The sequence below is a fragment of the Theropithecus gelada genome, chromosome 13 (genome assembly GCF_003255815.1).
Source record: "Theropithecus gelada isolate Dixy chromosome 13, Tgel_1.0, whole genome shotgun sequence".
NCBI lineage: Eukaryota > Metazoa > Chordata > Mammalia > Primates > Cercopithecidae > Theropithecus > Theropithecus gelada.
In genome coordinates this window covers 60570387-60590587 of record NC_037681.1, presented here as the reverse complement: position 1 = coordinate 60590587, position 20201 = coordinate 60570387, and the positions used below count along the sequence as shown (strand labels likewise).

At 39.8% G+C, this 20201-nt stretch overlaps 1 protein-coding gene across 15 annotated transcripts in view; it reads left to right on the top strand.

Moving 5' to 3' along the window:
* Positions 1-20201, top strand: part of SLC8A1 (solute carrier family 8 member A1) — a 386248-nt gene that overhangs the window by 349173 nt on the left and 16874 nt on the right. For all 15 annotated transcript variants that reach the window (XM_025354380.1, XM_025354365.1, XM_025354379.1 and 12 more), the window contains one exon: positions 9897-10172. In XM_025354380.1, coding sequence (XP_025210165.1) covers positions 9897-10172 — 276 coding nt within the window. The remainder of the gene's footprint in view (positions 1-9896; positions 10173-20201) is intronic.

Here is a 20201-nt window from a genome sequence, read left to right as displayed (position 1 = left end):
CCAGGCCTTGAGCAAATAAAAAAGATAGGCCACGGACTTATTGATAATAGGAGGGAAAGAGAGATTTTCCAGATGGTTGATATTGAAGAAAAACATCACAACATCATGATGCGTGTTGTGTACTATTTATGAGAGACAAGAAAGCCACAGCAGACAAACAAGATTTTCAGTTCCCACCGTAGCCTACCTACCCTCTAAAAGAAGTGTTCACCCACAGTGAGGGAAGGAGATTCTCCATCTGAATTCCACTAATCAACGAATTTCCCTCAAACCAAAACTAAGTTTACTACATGTAAGCATATAACTTCTCTTAAAAATACACAAGCATATATCTATTTGTATGTATATAAGCATACACTATTGACTATATGTAAGCATATAACTTCTCTTAAAAGTCTTGTTTATGCCTTTTCTTTTTTTTTTTTTTTTTTTTTTTTTTTTTTTTTTTTGAGACGGAGTCTTGCTCTGTCGCCCAGGCTGGAGTGCAGTGGCCGGATCTCAGCTCACTGCAAGCTCCGCCTCCCGGGTTCCCGCCATTCTCCTGCCTCAGCCTCCCAAGTAGCTGGGACTACAGGCGCCCGCCGCCTCGCCTGGCTAGTTTTTTGTATTTTTTAGTAGAAACGGGGTTTCACCGTGTTAGCCAGGATGGTCTCGATCTCCTGACCTCGTGATCCGCCCGTCTCGGCCTCCCAAAGTGCTGGGATTACAGGCTTGAGCCACCGCGCCCGGCTGTTTATGCCTTTTCAATAGCACAAAAGAGAAAGTTGTTTTTGGCTATGCCCATTTTCCAGAAGGAGAAACTGAGGCACACAGAATCTGTGAAGTGACCAAGAACAAGTAAATCATGGGACCTTACGGTCAGTGGAGGGCCCTGTTTACTGAGATCTCATTAAAAATCACAACAGAAAGAAGGAAAGAGGAACAGGCAGATGAGGGGTGCCTTGAGCAACTGCCATCACTTTGTATTGTGCAAACTGAAGTCATCATTAGACTATCACTCAATTTGCATCACCACTTTGCTGGAACATCAACTTTCAAACCCTATGTTCAGAACAGAGTCCATTCAGGTGATCCTGAGATCAGGCAAAGAGTTATGAGACTGTTATTGTCATTGCTGAAGAGCCAGAGTCCTTTCCGTTTGCTCCCCAGAGAGACAGATGTTTGCCACCAAAATGAGGAGAATCCCACTTCCCAACGGGGCTGAAATAAATCATGAATAGAGGATTTGCCTAAAGATGTATTTTTTAAAATAAAATTCTAGGAAGAATAAAACTGAGCCAACCATTCATTCTCTGAAAGAGCACTATAATATTTTGTGTATTATATCATATCCAGAGAGTTAATTTAAGGAGGAGAGGTATTTCCCAGTTACACTTTTCATAAAACAATGCTAAATGAGCTTACATTTTATCAGAATGAATTTTTGCTGTACAAACTGCAGAGACTTTTCTCTATGGAAACAATGGGTCATGCAATTGTAGCGAGGTGACAGTTTTAGATCTCATAAGCAAGTCATTTAAATTCTCTGAGCCTCAGATTCTTCATCTCTAAAACAGAGAAAATAATACCTACTGCAGCAGGCTCCTGGGAGGATAAAGACTAAGTGGGATGTACACTTTTACCTACATGCATAAAAGTAACACTCAGTAAGTGAACCTGAATTCATAGATGAATCACAGCAGCATCTTAAGAGGCTCTGGGCGGTGTTTATGCCCCTCTGCATGAGGAGCAGCCCTGGGTATACATCTACCCTTTATATACATGTTAACATTTTCTAGGACATAACATTGATATGTTTGTTGAAAATTACAGGTTATCACTGCCCAAACAGTTGCTTCAAGACTCAACTTCCCACACTACAGGAGGCTAATTTAGACACAGCTGCTGATATTTACGAAGTGTTATCAGAGTCCTCAGGCCAGTCTTAGAACCTGGTGTGCCCACATACTACCCACTGTAACTAAACCATCTAAACTGGCAGGTAGTATCTGTACTTGCTGAGTATCAATTCTACTCGACAAAGCCTTGTTTCTTAGCTATTCAAGTATACAGGGAATGTTTCTCTATTTCAGGAGCTTGGAATTCTGTCAATCCTACAATTAGTAAAGGGTAAGAGAACACTCTGAATTTCAAGATAAGATTCTTACCCTAACTTGGAGTTATTTTATGAACAACCAAGCTTGGGGCGAAAACACACATGACTAATTACGTTAAACTGTAATTAATTAGGAGCATTCAATTCATATAGCGGAATTTTTTTAGGAACAAGAGACACCAATCAGTTTTCAGCTTTAAACAGATTCATTTTGGTAATAATCAAACTTTCATGGAGCTAGAACTCCTTAGTGAATCCATTTTTCATTTTGACAGTGGCTACATTTGCTGAGAAATATTTCTGTCACATTAAATATTTCTTGTGCTATGTTACCATCCCAGCAAAGACCATAATGGCTTAAGCTGGTAAGCATCCTGTTCTTCGTGGATGATTTCATCTAGATATTCATTCATTTCAGCCAGGTTTAAAAGTTATTAATAGACAGTGAGTTGCCTTCTTGAGGCCCTTTCCAATACTGTCACACATCACCTGGCCCAAACCCCTTAAGTAGTAGCAGGATGGCCCACAGATTAGCTGTGGCTTGGAAGAAGCAGGTAGGGATGGCTAATGGAGCCTGTATAGTGTCTTCTCCATTCAAGAACAGTCCAGTAGTCCAAGTTACAAATACCCAGATTTTATGTACAATAGTATTGATATCCAATGCGAGGGATCTAGGTTGTGCACTCCTTATGAGACTCTAATGCCTGATGATCTTTCACTGTCTCCCATCACCCAAAGATGGGACCATCCAGTTGCCAGAAAACAAGCTCCAGGTTCCCACTGATTCCACATTATGGTGAGTACATAATAATAATAGAAATAAAGTGCACAGTACATGTAAGACACTTGAATCACCCCGAAACCATCAGAATTGTCTTCCAGAAAACCAGTCACAGGTGCCAAGAAGTTTGGGGACCACTGGCCTAGGGAATGGGGCCTGGACAAATGAGTAGAACCTAACCGCCCAAGCTGATTGCCAGAGACTCCAAACCTGGATTGAGATTATGAGTTCCCTAATAGCCGAAACTCTCAGAAGTGGCATAAGTAACCATTTGGCAGAGAATTTTTAAAGAAATTCACATTAAGCAGGGGTTGACCTTGGCATAGTCCAAAAGCCTCCTGAAGCTTTAAGTTCAGGTATTTTCTAAAACCCACGTTTCAGTTGGTAGAAGAAAATGCCTACATTTTCTTCTGTGCACTGGCAACTCATAGATCTAGGAATTCAAACCAATTGTTTTTTGAGCTGTCTTTGATAGGAAGTGTCTTTCAATATACTTAGAAGAAAAGTTGTTTACATCATCTACTTTGCATCAGAGAATATGCTAAGTACTTCCCACCAATTAAGTTACAGAGAAATGTTTATTGCACATCTCCAAAATACCAAAAAAAAAAAAAGAGATAAACTCTTGTTTGGGAATCTTTGTGTTACTGAATTTAGTGGCAGAGGCCATTAAGAGTGGGAAGAGATGATAATTGTTTTCTCACTAGACATAAGGTAAAAGCAGGTAAAAGCATGTAAAAGGGAAAAGAAAGAGAAAAGAAGTTTCAGATCATTTTATGGGCAAAACAGTAAAAACCGCTGGCCCTTATGGTGTCACATGCATGCACAGTTTCTCACACATACACAACAGATATACACAGATGCAAACTAGGGAACAAAAATGTATCAACTGAATCACCATTCTCAGTTTTATTTTTCTTAGCTGATTGCTAAGGTCTTTCATCGTTTATACTTTATGATTCTCTCAGAACCTTTAAAGCAAAGAGAAACAGAAATATATAACAGGAGAGTAGAATTTGATTTGTAATTACTGTATGTCAGATTGCAAAAAAAGTCATAATTCTGGAGGATAAAGCCTATTGAGTGCCCGGAAAGAACTGCAAGTCAGACACATCCACAGATGAACAGCAGCATACATTTTCCAGACTACTTTACATACAGACTTGTGAGGATTCAGGCCACTTTCCCAAATTCAAGGGTGATAAGCTAGAGACAAACCAGGATGTTGATTCAGAACTGGATGGTTGACCTTTGGCAACCAGAAATGGAAATAAGAACTTGTCACACTCTAAAGGAGAGATTCCTTATGATTCAACCTTAACAAAGGAGATTCTGCCACTTGCCACAACATGGATAGGCCTGGAGGACATTATGCCAAGTGAAATAAGCCAGACACAGAAAGAAAAATATTGCATGGTCTCACTTGTATGTGGAATATGTATGTTTGAAAAGAGCTCAAATACACCGAGATAGAGAATGAAGCAGTGGTTACCATCTTACTGTGGGCAAGTGTTGCCGGAGGCAATGAGAATCATAGGTCATAGGATACAAAATAGCAGATAGGAAGGATGAACATGTTTAGAGATGGAATGGACCACATGGGGACTAGTCAAAGCTAATGAAATTGTATTAGAAATGTTTGTTAAATAAGTAGACTTCGACTGCTCTTGTCACAGGAAAAAGTACCTAGATGAGATGATAGATGTTAATTTGCCTCCCTATAATAATTTTACTATCTAAATATATCCCATAACATGACATTGTTAATCTCAAATGTATAGGATACAATTTTAAACAAATGTTTAAATAGAAAAAATAGAGGTTCCAAAACAGTCACACCACGATCCCCTGCTTTTACCTGATCTTTTAATTTCCCATGTTTTCTTGGTCCCCAGGGATCTGAGAAAGAGCTTATGGCTGGCTCTGCCAAAGAAATAAACCACCCAAAAAATCATATCTAGAAAGTATTAGAATACAAATACTAATTATGGCACTTCATATTTTCACATTCCTAAGGAAAAAAAAAAAGGTACCACTGTATCTGTATAACACCAGGCATTAAAAAAATTCTGACTCAAACTTTGAATCAATATGTGATACTAAACTCCCCAACTTTCTTCCATAAGGCATTTTCTATAGTAAAATTTTCCCTGGACTCTTAGAACAAATGTCAAGTCAGTCACTTAAATTCTATGTGAGATTATTTTAGCAAGTCACATAAATTCTCTGAACTTCAGACTCTTCATATGTATAATGGGATTAATAATGCCCACGTTGTAGGGTTATTTTAAGGATGAAATAAGATCAGGTATGTGAAAGAATTTAGCTCAGTGCCTGTCACTTAAGAGACACCCCACCAGGTTCCCTTCCTGTTTTTCTTTCTTTTCTTAAAAGCAAGCAGCTTGGGGAAATGAATGATAATGGCTCATTCAAACAGAATATAGATTCAGTGAAATCAGGATACTCACATTGTATTGATTTACTGCCTTCCTTCAGACAAGTAACAATGGAATATGGCACATTTGTCTATAAAGAGGCATACTGTTTTATAAAGGACTTGAGCATTTCTTCTTCCAGTCCCCACAACAGCTCTGGAAGGTGGGAGTTAGGAAACTCATTTGACAGGTGAGCAACTGAGGCTCGGGAAATTTAAGTGTCTTGCCCCAAAACAAGCTGTCAGAACTATAGAGACTTAAGCCTTCTGACCCAAGTGTTCATTACCTTCCAGCAGTCTCTTTTTCTGGTTCTCAGAGCTCTCCCTGAATCCAAGCCCTGAGCAGGTAGAGACAGAGATGTAAAGAAACCCCTGTTTACTTTAAAAGATATGTGCCAAGCCCAGGGGTTTGTCTTTCACGGTCAGTCATGCTGATGATGCCGTTGCTCTCATGCTTCCGAACTGGAACAGTGCAAGTACTATTACATCAATAGCTGAACTGACGCCCTGTGCACTATCTGCATTTTTAATGATTTGGTTATTTTTGTAGTTATATTTTAAAAGTCCCATGTGTATCAGAAAAGCCATTTAAAAGGCACTAGGAAGGATTAATCAAATATAGGTTATTTTCCGTTAGCTGAAAAGAAAGATTCTGAGATATGAGGAATTTACTCGATATTCTGTAAAAGCAAACCCACCAACGTGTCTTTCTTTTCTAATACAGAGAAGGGACTTGGAAGAATTACGTAGCCTCCAGGAACCCTAGGCTGGTGAACATCCACAACCACAGAATAGGCATACTACCATCATCTTTGCTGTCACATAAAAGATGCTCCTAGGATTTTTTAATGTTTCACTACTCTTCCCAAAGAAAGAACAGACTTTTAAGTGTAGTCCAGATGGTGATGGATGAACATAATATTTCTTTGTCCTTTCCCAAGACAGGGTAGTTGTGCATCATGCATGGCAGTCCGTGGTCATTTTTAATATTTAAGTGATGTCTGAGTTGGAGATTAAAATTTATAAAGAGCAGTGAGATCCCAGAGAATCTCACTGGGAGAAAAGGATGGGAGGCCACTTTTCCTTTCAAATGTTATAAAAGCAGATGGGCTTCCCATTCCAGACTTACGCATTAAAACATTTAAGATTCTTTGTGATATTGGAAGCCTACAGGAGGAACTCGCTCTCTCTCTGTCTCACACACACACACATTTTGCATTAACTGATCATGAAGGTAATTTCAGAGGGCAAAATTAATTTTTGTTTTTAAAAACCTAGAATGTAACCTTAGGACCCAGCATGTTGACTAAACAAATAATTTTGGAGAAACACAGTAACAATCTTAAATGGAGGGAAATAATGATAACTACCATGATAATCATTACCTTGAAATGTTCTCAGACACTTTACAAAGATGATCTAATTATTCCTGTGTACATCTCTCATGGGAAAGGTGTTATTTCCATCTTGAAGACAAATATAATGTCTACTCTCAAGTTACAAGTGACATGTCTTCTGAGAAGCTTCATTATGTGTTTTCTTGCTCATCTCCAAACTAAGAGATTTAGATGCCCCAAATTAAGTAATTCTGTGGAGAAAACGCAGCATAGTTCATGTTTCTGTGAATGATTGATTAAAATGTTTTCCAAACCATTTTATTCATATGCCCTGTCAAATTATAAAATGTTCACAAATATAGAAATTAAAAAGGATATGATCCAAAATAAATACAACTAGAAAACCTAGTGTTTTTTCTCAACTTTTCTGAGTATAGGTACCCTTCCCAGCCGGTTGGAATGGGGAGTGGGTAAGAGGAGAAGCTGGGAATGGGAATGTATTAATGTGGCTTTCTTCTTCCTTCCTCCTTCAAATAAACCCTGAAAATTTCTTCTCTCACATGAAGTTCTACCTGGAGCTAAAGCGTAGGGTAAAAGAGAAGTGGGAAGAAAAGTAAAAGGAGGAAAAAAGAAGAAATGTATAAAGAAACAAACAAAAACAAAAAGAGTAGGTAATAGAAATGCTCAGTAGTTATTCCTACATTTCTGTGTCATGACATAGGGAGGCTTCCGAAGGGCTGTTGTAGTTTTCTAGGGCTGCTGTAATAAATACCACAGACTGGGTGGTTTGAATAACAGAAATGTCTTTTCTGGCAGTTCTGGGAACTGAAAATCCGAGATCAAGGTGTTGGCAGGTTTGGTTTCTCCTGAGACCAATCTCCTTGGCTGGTAAATGTCTGTCTTCTCACTGAACACTCACATGGTCTTTCTGTGCACGCACATCCCTGGTGTCTCTCGCGCATCCCGATTTCCTCTTATTATAAGGACACCAGTCATATTGGATTAGAACTCACCCTAATGGCTCCATTTTCACTTAATTACCTTTTTAAAGGCCCTGTTTCCAAATAAGGTCACATTCTGAGGTGCTGGCAGTTAGAGCTTTAACATACGAATTCTGGGGAGGCACAGTGCAGCCCATCCCAGGTGTTTTTATTAAAAAGGATCTTCTGCTTCCAGGCAAAGTTGATATAACAAATACTGCATGAACAGCAGAGGGAATGGTCGGCAATGCTTTTACACTCACAAACATTCTGATGAGCTGACCTAACTCAAGCTCCTCACTGGGCAGTTCTGCAGAGGCAGTTCCACTCATCCGCAGCGGATTCTCCCAGCAGTTTATCTCAAGCCTCAACTATGAGGCTGCTTTCTTCACATACCCCCAAAGTGTATTTATATAATTCCAACCATGTGCTCACGGAAGAGCAGGCCATTGCCTCTTCTCTTTTCCTGTAAAATGACAGAAGACAAATCCAGACATTCCTCTTTATATGTTTTCTGAGAGGTGTTTTTCCCTTAAATCTCTTGTGCTTTCAGAGGGTTTTCTCAATCATCGTCTGCACCCAATGGCTTGCCCACCACAGAGTGTCTCATGAAGACTGCACACAGGTGCTCTATGCTGGCCGTCTCAGGTCAAAATTGCAGCCCCACCTACTGCCAGCTGCACTAGTGGGACCAAGTAAAGTAGCACCCTGATGACAAGGTTGGAACGGGTGAACAAAGACTTCAAGGAGATGTTCTTCTTTCCAAAATGGCCACATAACACATGTATTTGCCACCACTTCAAGAAAAGATGACTTTCAATATCCTCATTTTAAAACATGTCAATGGACATTACTTTCACATTATAAGTGAAATCTCCATTTTAAGATACTATTATCGATTTTCTAGTTCCTTTAAATATTACACTTTGTGCATTTCTTTGTATGTTGATAATATGACTTAATTGGCAAAATTGTGATATATATATATATATATATATATTTACGTAATTGCATAGTTATGTAAAGTCAATAGAAATTTCTGGGTGCAGCACACCAACATGGCACAAGTATACATATGTAACAAATCTGCACGTTATGCACATGTACCCTAGAACTTAAATAATAATAATAATAATAAAGAAATTTCTGCATGCATTCCTTCATTTACCACATACTTAACCACCTTACTTTACATGCTGGAGATGGTACCAAACACCAGGGATACAAAGATGCATGAATTCCTGACCTGGAAGGGTTCTCAGTCAACTGGAGAAGAGAGGAACATGAACATGTACAATTTAGAAAAGCAGTTCTCAAACTTGGACATGTGTCAGTGTCACATGGAGGGCTTGTTCAAGCCCAGCTTGCTGTCCACTCCCTCCCCAATTTCTGATTCAGTGGGACTGATAATTTGAATTTCTAACACATTCTCTGTGCCACCTGCTCAGGAAGCACACTCTGAGGACCACTGATCCAGAGTTACAAGTGTTGGGAGGTTCCTCTGAGAAGCAGTTCCCAGCATGGGTTTCAGGGGAGGTCAGAGAGTGCATCACAGAGGAAGTGAGTCTTAAAGGATGGGTGAGGAAGGATAAGGGTGGAGCAATTAGGATATGCCAAGCACATTTAGTTCTAAAGAACAAAAGTAGGAGAAAGTGTATCTGGTTTGGAAAAATGCAAATAAATTTCATTTTTTGGTATATAATTATTTGGCAAGTAATTCCAAGGCTTGAGTTTGAAATAGTTACAGGAGATGATGCTGGAGAAATATGCAAAGCTTAGAGCCACGATTAACGGCCCTGTTTGATTATCCTGTAGGTGATTATATAACCCAGAGTTGAACTTCAAGTTGCAAGAAAAGAACCGTGGTAGAACTCCATCTACAGTTGTCTTTCTTCAAAAGAGCGTTCTTTCTCAGGCTGACACAGGGCTTGCCAACCTTTTGCAAGAAATCATTTTCATTTCTCTGAGTGACAAGTCTCACCAGATGTGAAAGTAGAAAGGGTGTGTTGATTGCATGGAAGCAGAACTGGGTAGGGGTTAAGTTTTTTTGCCATTGACCAATGAGCCACAAGTAAGAGGTATTTCAGTGTCTGGATAATTAATTCGTTAGTTATGATTAACTCTTGGAAAACCCTAAACTTCACTCACCTCTCATGGCCTCCTGCCACGTAGAGTTGAGGGATGACTGGGCTAGACAGGAGAGATTGAGAGAGAGGAAGACCCGGTAGCACAGGTTGTGATGAAATGTGCTTCCTTCCGTTCTCTCTAGGGGAAGATGACGATGACGATGAATGTGGGGAAGAGAAGCTGCCCTCCTGTTTCGATTACGTGATGCACTTTCTGACTGTGTTCTGGAAGGTCCTCTTTGCCTTCGTCCCCCCTACTGAATACTGGAATGGCTGGGCATGTTTCATTGTCTCCATCCTCATGATTGGCCTACTGACAGCTTTCATTGGAGACCTGGCTTCCCACTTTGGCTGCACCATTGGCCTGAAAGATTCTGTGACTGCAGTCGTGTTCGTCGCACTTGGAACATCAGTGCCAGGTAGAAATTACTTTCATGTATCATTCCCCCAGTAGCAGAAGTTCATTTGCCTTCTTGACGCTTTCTTTCCTACAATTTCAAGGACTGTGATAACAAACCAAGACCTATGAAGGACAAGAGCCCAGAGGTATAAACAACGTCACTGCCGGAACATTGTCATGGCCCTTCTCAAGGTTCAGAAGCCGGTCAGTGTCATTGCAATGACAGGAAAGCATTCCCAGATCCCCAGAGGGTCTCCATGGCCTGTCAGAGACCAGATTGGTTTGATGGATAGATTTTCAGATCAGCTTCCCATTGCAATGAGCACGTTTGAAAAGACAAAAATATAGAGTCAGCTTTAAGAACCAAATTTCTGTCTTTTATATACTTGGTAACATTTTAGTGATCTCTATGAAACTGTATTCATTTAGGTAACTAGGAAAATGTACTTACTGGAGACCTGATATTCTCTTGACCCAAATATTAATAAAAGGAAAGAGAAAGTAAACATTGATCAAGACAGGAAAAAAGTAATCCTGACAAAAGTGGACAGGCCAAATGTATATTTCATGAACATCCCTTCATGCATTCCTTACAAGCTGAATTTTTCTTCTGACCTACAACTGTAGTTTATTATGTTCACTCAGATTTCTGAGTAAGACATCATCCTCCCAAACAGCATTGATAGCAATAATTTTCAAACTTTGGTGGTGATCAGAATTACCTGAGAGCTTGTTAAGAAATACAAATGCCTGAAAACCATCAACAACCTATGGAAGATCTAGGAGTGACAGGGCCCAGGAATGTGGGTTATAAAGCTCACAAGTGACTCTGGTACACACCAGAGCTTATTGTAACTGAAACTCTGGATCTACTCTCCAGCAGTAATTAGCATCTTGACAGATATATAGGCTTTACTTTGAGCAACAATACCCACGTTCTTAACTAAATATCAGGCCAACGACAAGCGTTACGGTAGACTTGGAAAAAGGCAGGAGTAGAAGCAAATACAGCTGTGCTAATGGTGCTATTCACTGTCCACTTTCCATATTTCCCACAGTCCTGACATAGTCACTTTGTTTTCTACTAAAATTTGCCGTAGTTGGCAAGCCTGACTTTTGGTTTGAGTCTGAAAACAGCTACAGTTTAAATCATGTATTTCTTTCTACTCAAATTCATTATTCTTCTTCAGGCTGCTATTTATTGTCTCAGTGACTATGGCCAAGTTACTTAACCTCTCTGAGCCTCACTTTCTTCATTTGCAAAATAGAGATAATCATACTTAACATGCAGAATTATGGTCAAGATTGGAAAAAATACCTGCAAATTATGCATCTAGTAAAGCATATGGGACATAGAAAAAAATTAATAAAATTGTATTTCTGGTGATTGTTTATATTGAATAATTTAGGATAATCTGAACAGTATAAATCTGGACACTTCATTCATTAACCATGGATGAAGTATTCCGATTTGTACTGGTCAGCTATAAGGCATGGTGTTATGCAACTGCCTGCCTGCCTGGGGGTTCTGATTAAAGACTCCACATGCTTCTGGTAACCAACTGAGGGAATAGAGGAGCTAGGAGACCTAGAGGGTTCTCTTACTTTCACCTTAGCAAGCAGGGCTGTTTGAAGTTTTTCAGTTGACCCTTGATCCTTAGAGGAGAGCAGACTCCCTCTCAATCCCAACTACATTCCAGCAGTTCCATATTGGTTCTTTTCTTTGCATCTTTTTCCAGAATTACCAGAAATTTACCCAGCAGAAAGAAAAACTTAAAATATTCTTAAGGTGTTTTGATTAGAGACTATATATAAAACCAAAGGAATAAACATTGTGGTTATCCATTGCTTCTATCTGAGGTAATTATAGGAAAATATGTTGGAGTCCACTTTTCCTAAGGTTTAAGTCAATGAATCACATTGTGTCCAAGTTAGCACACACTGTTGGTCATGGGTTTAGTCCCTGAGGAGAATATGTGCAAATGATCATAAAGGCAAAAATTATGTCTCTCATAACAATTGTCCAAAATCAGCAGTTTGTCCAACCAAATACATCTCGTTCTCAAAAGGATTTAAAAAATGCTTTTCCTATCTGAAATCCTTGTTCCTGAAAATGTTTTTTATTCCCCAATACCTCTTATCCAATACCCTCAAACTGGCTTTTTCTAAATGTCAGTCTTCCAAAAGGCCTCTGTGTCTTTCTTAAGAAACTCTTGAAAATGGTGGCAGCCTTATGATTAAAATTGATTTTTCCCTATAACATGAATTGTGGATTACAGCAAACTTTAATGTTTGGAGGAGTCACTTGTTCTGCCACTTAAAACTTACTTACAACCCAGGTGGAGACATCAAGAGGTAAGAAAATCTGTCTGGGGAAAATACAGCAGAATCATTCATTGTTGAAACAGTTTCCTTACACTGCCATAAATGCTTTCCATCGGGACACAGATTTCTTTGCTCTGTTATTGAGAGAATTCCATAATTTGCTAAATATTAACTGTGCAGCAAGCTCCCCAAACAATATATTCAGAGGTAATCTCAGATAATCATATCTATATAAACATTTTTTCCAAAAACTGAAAATTGAACAGGCTGTTGGATGAACATCGTATTTCTGACTTTTTCAACCCTGCTGATTCAGAGCGATGTTTTATTGTATATCGTGTCTCCTAAGAAAAATGATGCTATTGTTTCTAGATGACAAAGCCCAGTTGCTGCAGGCAGAAGAATAAAGAAAAATAATTCCCTTCACTTATAGCCTGCTATTTAGTCAGCAGTGGTCCTGGGGCCCAGCGTTTTCTCTAGGCTGATGTTTTGGCACTTTTCCTGAAACAGAAGGGCCCCTTCTTAGTGTCTGATATTCTGCTGCTTCTTTCTAGGTTAGACTTTTGGATTCTTAGATTCTAATTGCCAGACGGACATTGAAAACTTTCCTGTTAGTCCTCCTGCCTCAAGGCAGGATTTAATATCTACGTATCTCATCAAAAGTGTTTTTGCCATACCATTCAAAATGTATGGGGGAAAGCTTATCAATTTTCATGTGAGATAAAGCTTCTTCCTTGTACCAGCTAGTAGCAAATGCTCATAATCTACTAGCAGAGAAGGATTCATAAAGGTCTTCACTTACCCTCACTGTTAGGTATTTCGGCAAGAGCTTGAAGACCCGTGCCTGTGAATAGAGAAAGGGCCTCCTCTTCCCGAATCACTATTTTTCACTTATCTGTCTGGAGGAAGAGGCTTCCCAAATAGCCTCTTCCCACCTTTAAATGTTGGAGTAAGCCCAAGACTGGTCTCCATCCTTCTTCTCATCTTGGTCCATGCTCACTTCCTTGACATCAGTCTCTATGGTGTAAATGACATCTGTATGCCAATGACTGCCAAATGTATATCCCCAGCCTCAATTTTCCCCTAAGTGCTAGATTCATATACTAGCTGCCTGCCCTGTACTGATGCTAGACATAATTTGTAGCTCAGAATTACTATATCTAAAACAGAATTGTTGATTTCTACTGCCCAGTGGCCTTATCCTTTAACCAATCCTACTCTTTCTGTATCTTGCCTTTCTCAGGAGAACAAGTCATCATCCATCCAGATATCCTTGATTCCTTTTTCCTCCTCACCATGGTCAAAGGTCCTGCAGATCTTTCCTTTGATTTTATTTATTTTATTTTTTTGAGATGGAACCTTGCTCTGTCACCCAGGCTGGAGTGCAGTGGCATGATCTTGGCTCACTGCAACCTCCGCCTCTCAGGTTCAAGCAATTCTCCTGCCTCAGCCTCCCGAGTAGCAGGGACTACAGGTGCGTGCCACCATGCCTAGCTAATTTTTGTATTTTTAGTAGAGACAGGGTTTCATCATATTGGTCAGGCTGGTCTCAAACTCTTGAGCTTAGGTGATCTCCCCCACCCCTGCCTCAGCCTTCCAAAGTGCTGGAATTATAGGAGTGAGCCACTGCACCTGGCTGACTTTCCTTTAAAGTGTGTCTTGATTGAGCCCATCTAGCTGTGTCTCTACCACCACCATCCTAGTCTACACAGGCATCCTCTCTCACCCAGATCTCTGCAGTAGCCTTCTCTCCGTCTCCCTGCTTCTGCTAGAGATCATTTTAAGCAGTAAATCAGGCCACACTACAGCTTACAATCTTCCAATGGCTTCTTATTTAACTTAGGATAAACTCTGAAAGGCATCACTCTGTCTTACAAGACCAACGTGATTTGGCCCCTGCCTATCTTTCCACTCTGTTCTCCTCCTTGCCTGCTGTTCTTTGGGCCCGTAGGCCTTTTTTTCTATCCACACACCAAGCTCATTCCTTCCTTTGTATTGCACTAGCTGTCTCATATCCCCTTCATTTACACAAGACTGGCTCTTTGTCTTCAATTACATCTTGTCTTAAATGTAATCTTTAAAAAGGCCTTTTATAGTCACCAACTGTGAAGTAGTCAACCCATTCTTATGTACTATTTCACTCTATTTTATATGTGTATTACTTTGTAGATTTTATTTATTTTTGAATGTTACCATTTTCTAACTCTGTCCACTAAAATGTAAGCTTCATGAGAAATCTTGTTCTTTTCTCTAGCACTTAGAATGGTGCCTAACACAGAATTGTGTATGTGTGTATGTCTGTGGGTTGTATACATAAATAAATGTACAAATCAGTCATTTACACATTAGTACAAGTTAGTTCAATCAGATTGCTTTCTTCCTAATATCTTCTAGAGACAATTAAGAATTGAAGTTATTGAGGGAGGTAGATAGATGTTTTTTAGTGTTGCTTATTCTTGAATAGGACATATCTGAGGTTATTGTCGTAAGAAGTGACAAAAGTAAACTTAAGAGAGCTGAGGCCCTCAGAACAAATGTTTTTCCTCTTTCATAATTTTGGCTATGGTGGGAACTGTGATGAGGAGCAAGGTATTTTTTTGGTCTTTTCTCTCCTATGATCCCTTCTTCCAAGACCCAGACCTCAGGTGAGTACTTTTTAAACTTTAGGTAGGCCAGACGCGGTAGCTCACACCTGTAATCCCAGCACTTTGGGAGGCTGAGGTGGGCAGATGACTTGAGGTCAGGAGTTCAAGACCAGCCGGGCCAACATGGTGAAACCTTGTCCCTACTAAAAGTACAAAAATTAGCTGGGCGTGGTGGTGGGCACCTGTAATCCCAGCAACTCAGAAGGCTGAGACGGAAGAATGGCTTGAACCCGGGAGGCGGAGGTTGCAGTGAGCTGAGATCGCACCACTGCACTCCAGCCTGAGTGACAGAGCAAGAATCCATTTCAAAAAAACAAAAACCATTAGGTATACTCTGGAGTGCTGAATTTTGCAGTAGCCTAACACAAGTGTATAACTGTTATATATCACTTTATTTCTATGGAAAAACAGGTCCAAAATAAAGGGAAGAAATTTAAGGAGTATTTGGAGCCCAGTCTTTTTTTGGACTAGGGGCCACCTAGTCATTGGACAGTCTTTTAGCTTACAGTTTACTTGGATAAGCCGTGGATATATTGGGCCAGGACATTCCAGCTTATATCCCAGATTCAAAATACGGACTTTCATCTCTTGTTCCTATTGGATTCAAATAAATAGAAGTAAGCATCCTCCTTTAACTGCAGGGAGAACTCTTAGATACCGATGAGTGGTGGTGGGGGGGGGTGTTGTCCCCATTAAGTCTTGCCTTCATCTTTCTCCACTCGTCTTGGTGGGGGTTGTATCTGATGCTTGCTGACTTCTACCACTAGTTCCCGATACCAGCTGGTTGCTACCTGGCCAGAAAAGCTTAAAAATTGGGTACGCTAGGCTGTCCTTTAGGCCCTGGCATTGTATGATTTTCTGTGTCCTTCCTATGTTTTGAATATTCTTTTATCCCTTGGATTCTGTCAAATAGGAGTTATTTCCCTCTAAGGATTTTAAGGCATGAAGGAGAAGAAGATAGTTTTGGTTTCTACCATCCCCCCTAATCTTGTATGTAGAACCTTTTTAATAAAATAAAACCTTATGTTGGGGGAAAATTGTGTCATTTTTAAATTACAACACTTTTAGACTTCTGAATTCCATAGGAAGAACTTGATAGATAAAACTGGTTATCCTGGTTGTTCACCATGTTCTCTTAGTGTGGTGTTAATGACTGTGCACCAAGAGGGTAGAGAGAAGAGAGCTTTAGAGCTGAATTCAGGAACCTAGACTTCTAACCCTTACTTACTGTGTGGTTTTAACCAATTTCTTGACTCTCTGAGCTTCAGTTTTCTTGCCTGTAAAATCAGCCTAATGATACATGGCAATTCAAACAAAGTTTTCAAGAAGATTAAGTAATAGCATGGATCTCAGAGAATGTATCAACTGAAAATTGGTATAAAATACAGGAAACTATTATTATTTACGTGGAGATCAACTCTAAAAAAAAGTCAAAATGAATAGAAAACACCAGAAAATGAGAATAAATGGGAAGTTTTGAGCAGGGAGGGAACATTTTTAAAATTTACCACAAAGCTCCACTATATGCTGGGCATAGGCACTGTGTATACTTTATTATCTTACTTAGGTTATGTCATTAAGTGATATGAAATGATTTTTCCTCCTTTCAACCTTTTGTTTTGCTTTGATGCTTAGATCCTTCCCCTGAAAATGATTTTTTTTCTGTTTATTCAGCACTGTACCATAAAACATTTTATTATTTTTAGTAAATGAGAAAAACAGCTATTGATAGCTTATATTTTTCAGTTTTTAATTTTCTGGCTTCTAACTCTCACAACTAAGATATTCTGTAGAACACTTAAACAGCAAGTACTTTACAACTTAATTTACTGTGTCCTGTTGCTTTACTTCTCAGTGGACCCTAAAGTAACTTGTATGGTTGTGCAGGTTGTATGCTGCATACTCCAAGAGGCCCCATAATCTGAGTGACCCTCCTGGAGATGTATGGGGTACCACATGCCTGTATGTAACTGTAGTGGCCCTGTCTAAAATCACGTAATAGCTTATAGGATAGTAACTACTAGTATCCTCATGTTACATGAAGAAACAAAGACTCATAGAGAATAAATGACTTGTCCATATTTAGTCAAAGTTCATATGAATGGTAAACTGTGGAATCCATGTTATCTCTTGTTTTTATAATCTAGTACTTAGCTACTCTATCGTGCCATCTTGGACTTATTTTTAAAGTATTACGTACACTCTTTTCCATATGCCTTACAAATGTTTTAAGAAATTTTTTAATTTCTCTCTTTACCTCAATTTTATTATTTTTTTACTTTCAAGGCATGCAACAGTAAGATTACATTTAAACTCTTTAAGGTTAGGAACTGTTATTATTCTATTTGGCATGAAAAACACCTAATGGAGTCCATGCTTTGAAAAAATTCAGAAATGAATGAAGATCCAGTTCTATACCCATAAACTATTAGCATTTCCTATATGTAAAAATGTAATCACTAAGACCACTGAAAGATGTTCAGTTCTGACCCAGCTGGCAAAATAAAAAAAATAGAATACCAAGATAATCCCCCTCAGCATAGCCATGTGCCGCTAATGAATCTGAACACAAAGAGAGATTTGGTCTTCCCGAGCTAGATCAAACACAGCTATGATACGTGGCCACCCAGGTACTGGTCAGTGGGGCCCAGGAAGGGCATGTTGAGGACAACCTCCTAGCAGTCATGTTCTGCCAAGACTTACTGGCAGCTTTGGAAATTACGTTCCAATATTCTAGATCTCTGAGCAGAAGTAGGAGTGGGAACCATGGAGTTTGTTATTCCAAGGTCTCACCAGTAAACACACTCTTCACTTAACAGCAGAGATGTGGTCAGGAGGGAACACAAAAATGCCCACTCATCACAAACATGTTCCCCTTGGGAAATTGTGTCCAGTCATTCTGAATTCTGAGCTCCCTTGAAGGACAGCAGAGAATCAGATTAATTCCGTCATTTCTTCTCATCCCATCCTACTTCAAACAGATTTGTTGTTCTCGGTGCAAAGCTCACAGATCGATTGACAGTTGACAGTCTCTATCTCAGAGAAGTTATGCAAAGTCTTAGCACAATGACTACGCACTAAGGGGTTATAAAATAACATGAGCTTTAGAGGCAGGTAGACCTGTGTTGAAACCCAACCCTCCCTCCTCTACTTACTAGATGTATGACACCCCCAGAGGCAAATTGTTTAACTCCTCTAAGCCAGAATAATAGGAACATGAAAATCCATCTCACAGGGTTGTAGTGAGGATTACATGAGAGTGAATTTATAAGATACCCAACACAGAGCCTCACACATAGTAGACCCTCAAAAATGTTAGATCTCCTTTACTTTCTATTTCAATGCACTGATGAATAAGTTAGGCCTCCTGGGGTATTTACCTTAGCTACTTTGCAGCAATTGAAAAATGAAAAACCAAGTAAATTTTCAGCCTGTCTTCATTTTTCCCTATGTTAGGAATTCTAGTGAGGTGGACATATCCAAAGGTGCTTCTGTTTCCTGCAATTTCACTGACCATGAGCTTTCTCCTGTTAACACTGACATTTCAAGTCAGACAGACAGTGTCGAGAGGTGCCATTGTGACAGGGTGCATACATATTTAATTGGATGGCTACATTTCACATCAGCTTAAATGGAAATGAAAACAGGGTTACTTTACCCTGAGCCAATATTTCCCAGTGGCTATGGTGTCAGTTTCCCCAAGAGGCTCCTAAAGGGCAAGTATATTTTGTTTTCACATACTCTAATAAGCAACAGATTTCTTTACTACCAAAAATGTTCAGTATGGCTGAATGGACCCTCAGATCTGTAGTCAGGCCAAGAGGCAAGGCCAACCAGGGACACTGCCAGAGGGGCAGCACGGGACAGCCCTAATCACTCAAATGACTTTCCACGGGACCTTATCTTAACCTCACTCCAGCAAGCAGCAGTCTGGAGTTTAAATGCTTTGTACGTTCCAGCACACTTTCCCACGAATAGATGATGTCATTAGAGTTAAAGGAAGCCTGCAAAGGCAAACATTTTTGAGGCGAGAATGAAACAAAAGAAGGCTAAAAACCAGAATTTACAAGATTTTCTCTAGAAATGGCACCATAACTGCCTCTTATCGTATACTAAAAAAACAGTGGGGAATAGGCTGCATGCGGCCGACCCAAAGCATCTGTAAAAACCTGGGAAAGATCCATTTCAAAGCTCTTTGCATCTTTTATTCTTTCTCCTCAAAGGAAGAGATTTTTTATTAAATACTTTTAAGGGTTTTTTGTTGGTAGTTATACTCCTTGATTTATTTCTCTCAAAGGGCAGTACTGCATGGGCAGCTGGCATTGAGTACAAAGCTGGAGGGGAACCAGGATGATAACAATGATGTCATCTACCAGGAGGTGGTCCAGGGAGCAGGGATGCTCAGCATGTGTCCTGCCCCATCTGAAGTCCTGCAGAGTCTTTGGATTAGTGCCCCAACCCCATACCAGCCAACTTTATTCAGTCCCATAAAAGTCACAGGATAAGAGAAGAGAGCTAAAAATATTTTATCCTAGTCTATCTGGGCCTTCTTAACATACTCTAGGTTGGCCAGAGGAAGGGCACTTGGTAGAAACACAAACATACAGATGTGCGTTGGTGTGTTTTGTGTTTGGAGGGTTGGTGTTATGCACGTGTTATGTGAATGAATGTAAATTTCCCCTTCTTTTCAAGGCTCGGGGGTACAGCAAAGGGAATGAACGTCGAGTGCAAGAAAAACATTCACAAGAATGTCAGTCTTTAAGGAATGATTTGTAAATAATGTTGATGACTTTTATTTCTCCCTTTTCACATTTGAAATGAAGGTGACCAGGTGTGCTGGCTCACATCTGTAATCCCCGCACTTTGGGAGGCCAAGGCAGGAGGATCACTTAAGTCCAGGAGTTTGAGACGAGCCTGGGCAACATAGTGAGACTCTGTCTCTACCAAAAAAAAAAAAAAAAAAAAGTTTTAAATTAGCTGGGCATGGTGGTCTGCACCTGTTGTCGCAACTACTCAGGAGACTGAGATGGGAGGATCACTTGAGCCCAGGAGGCTAAGGCTGCAATGAGCAATGATCA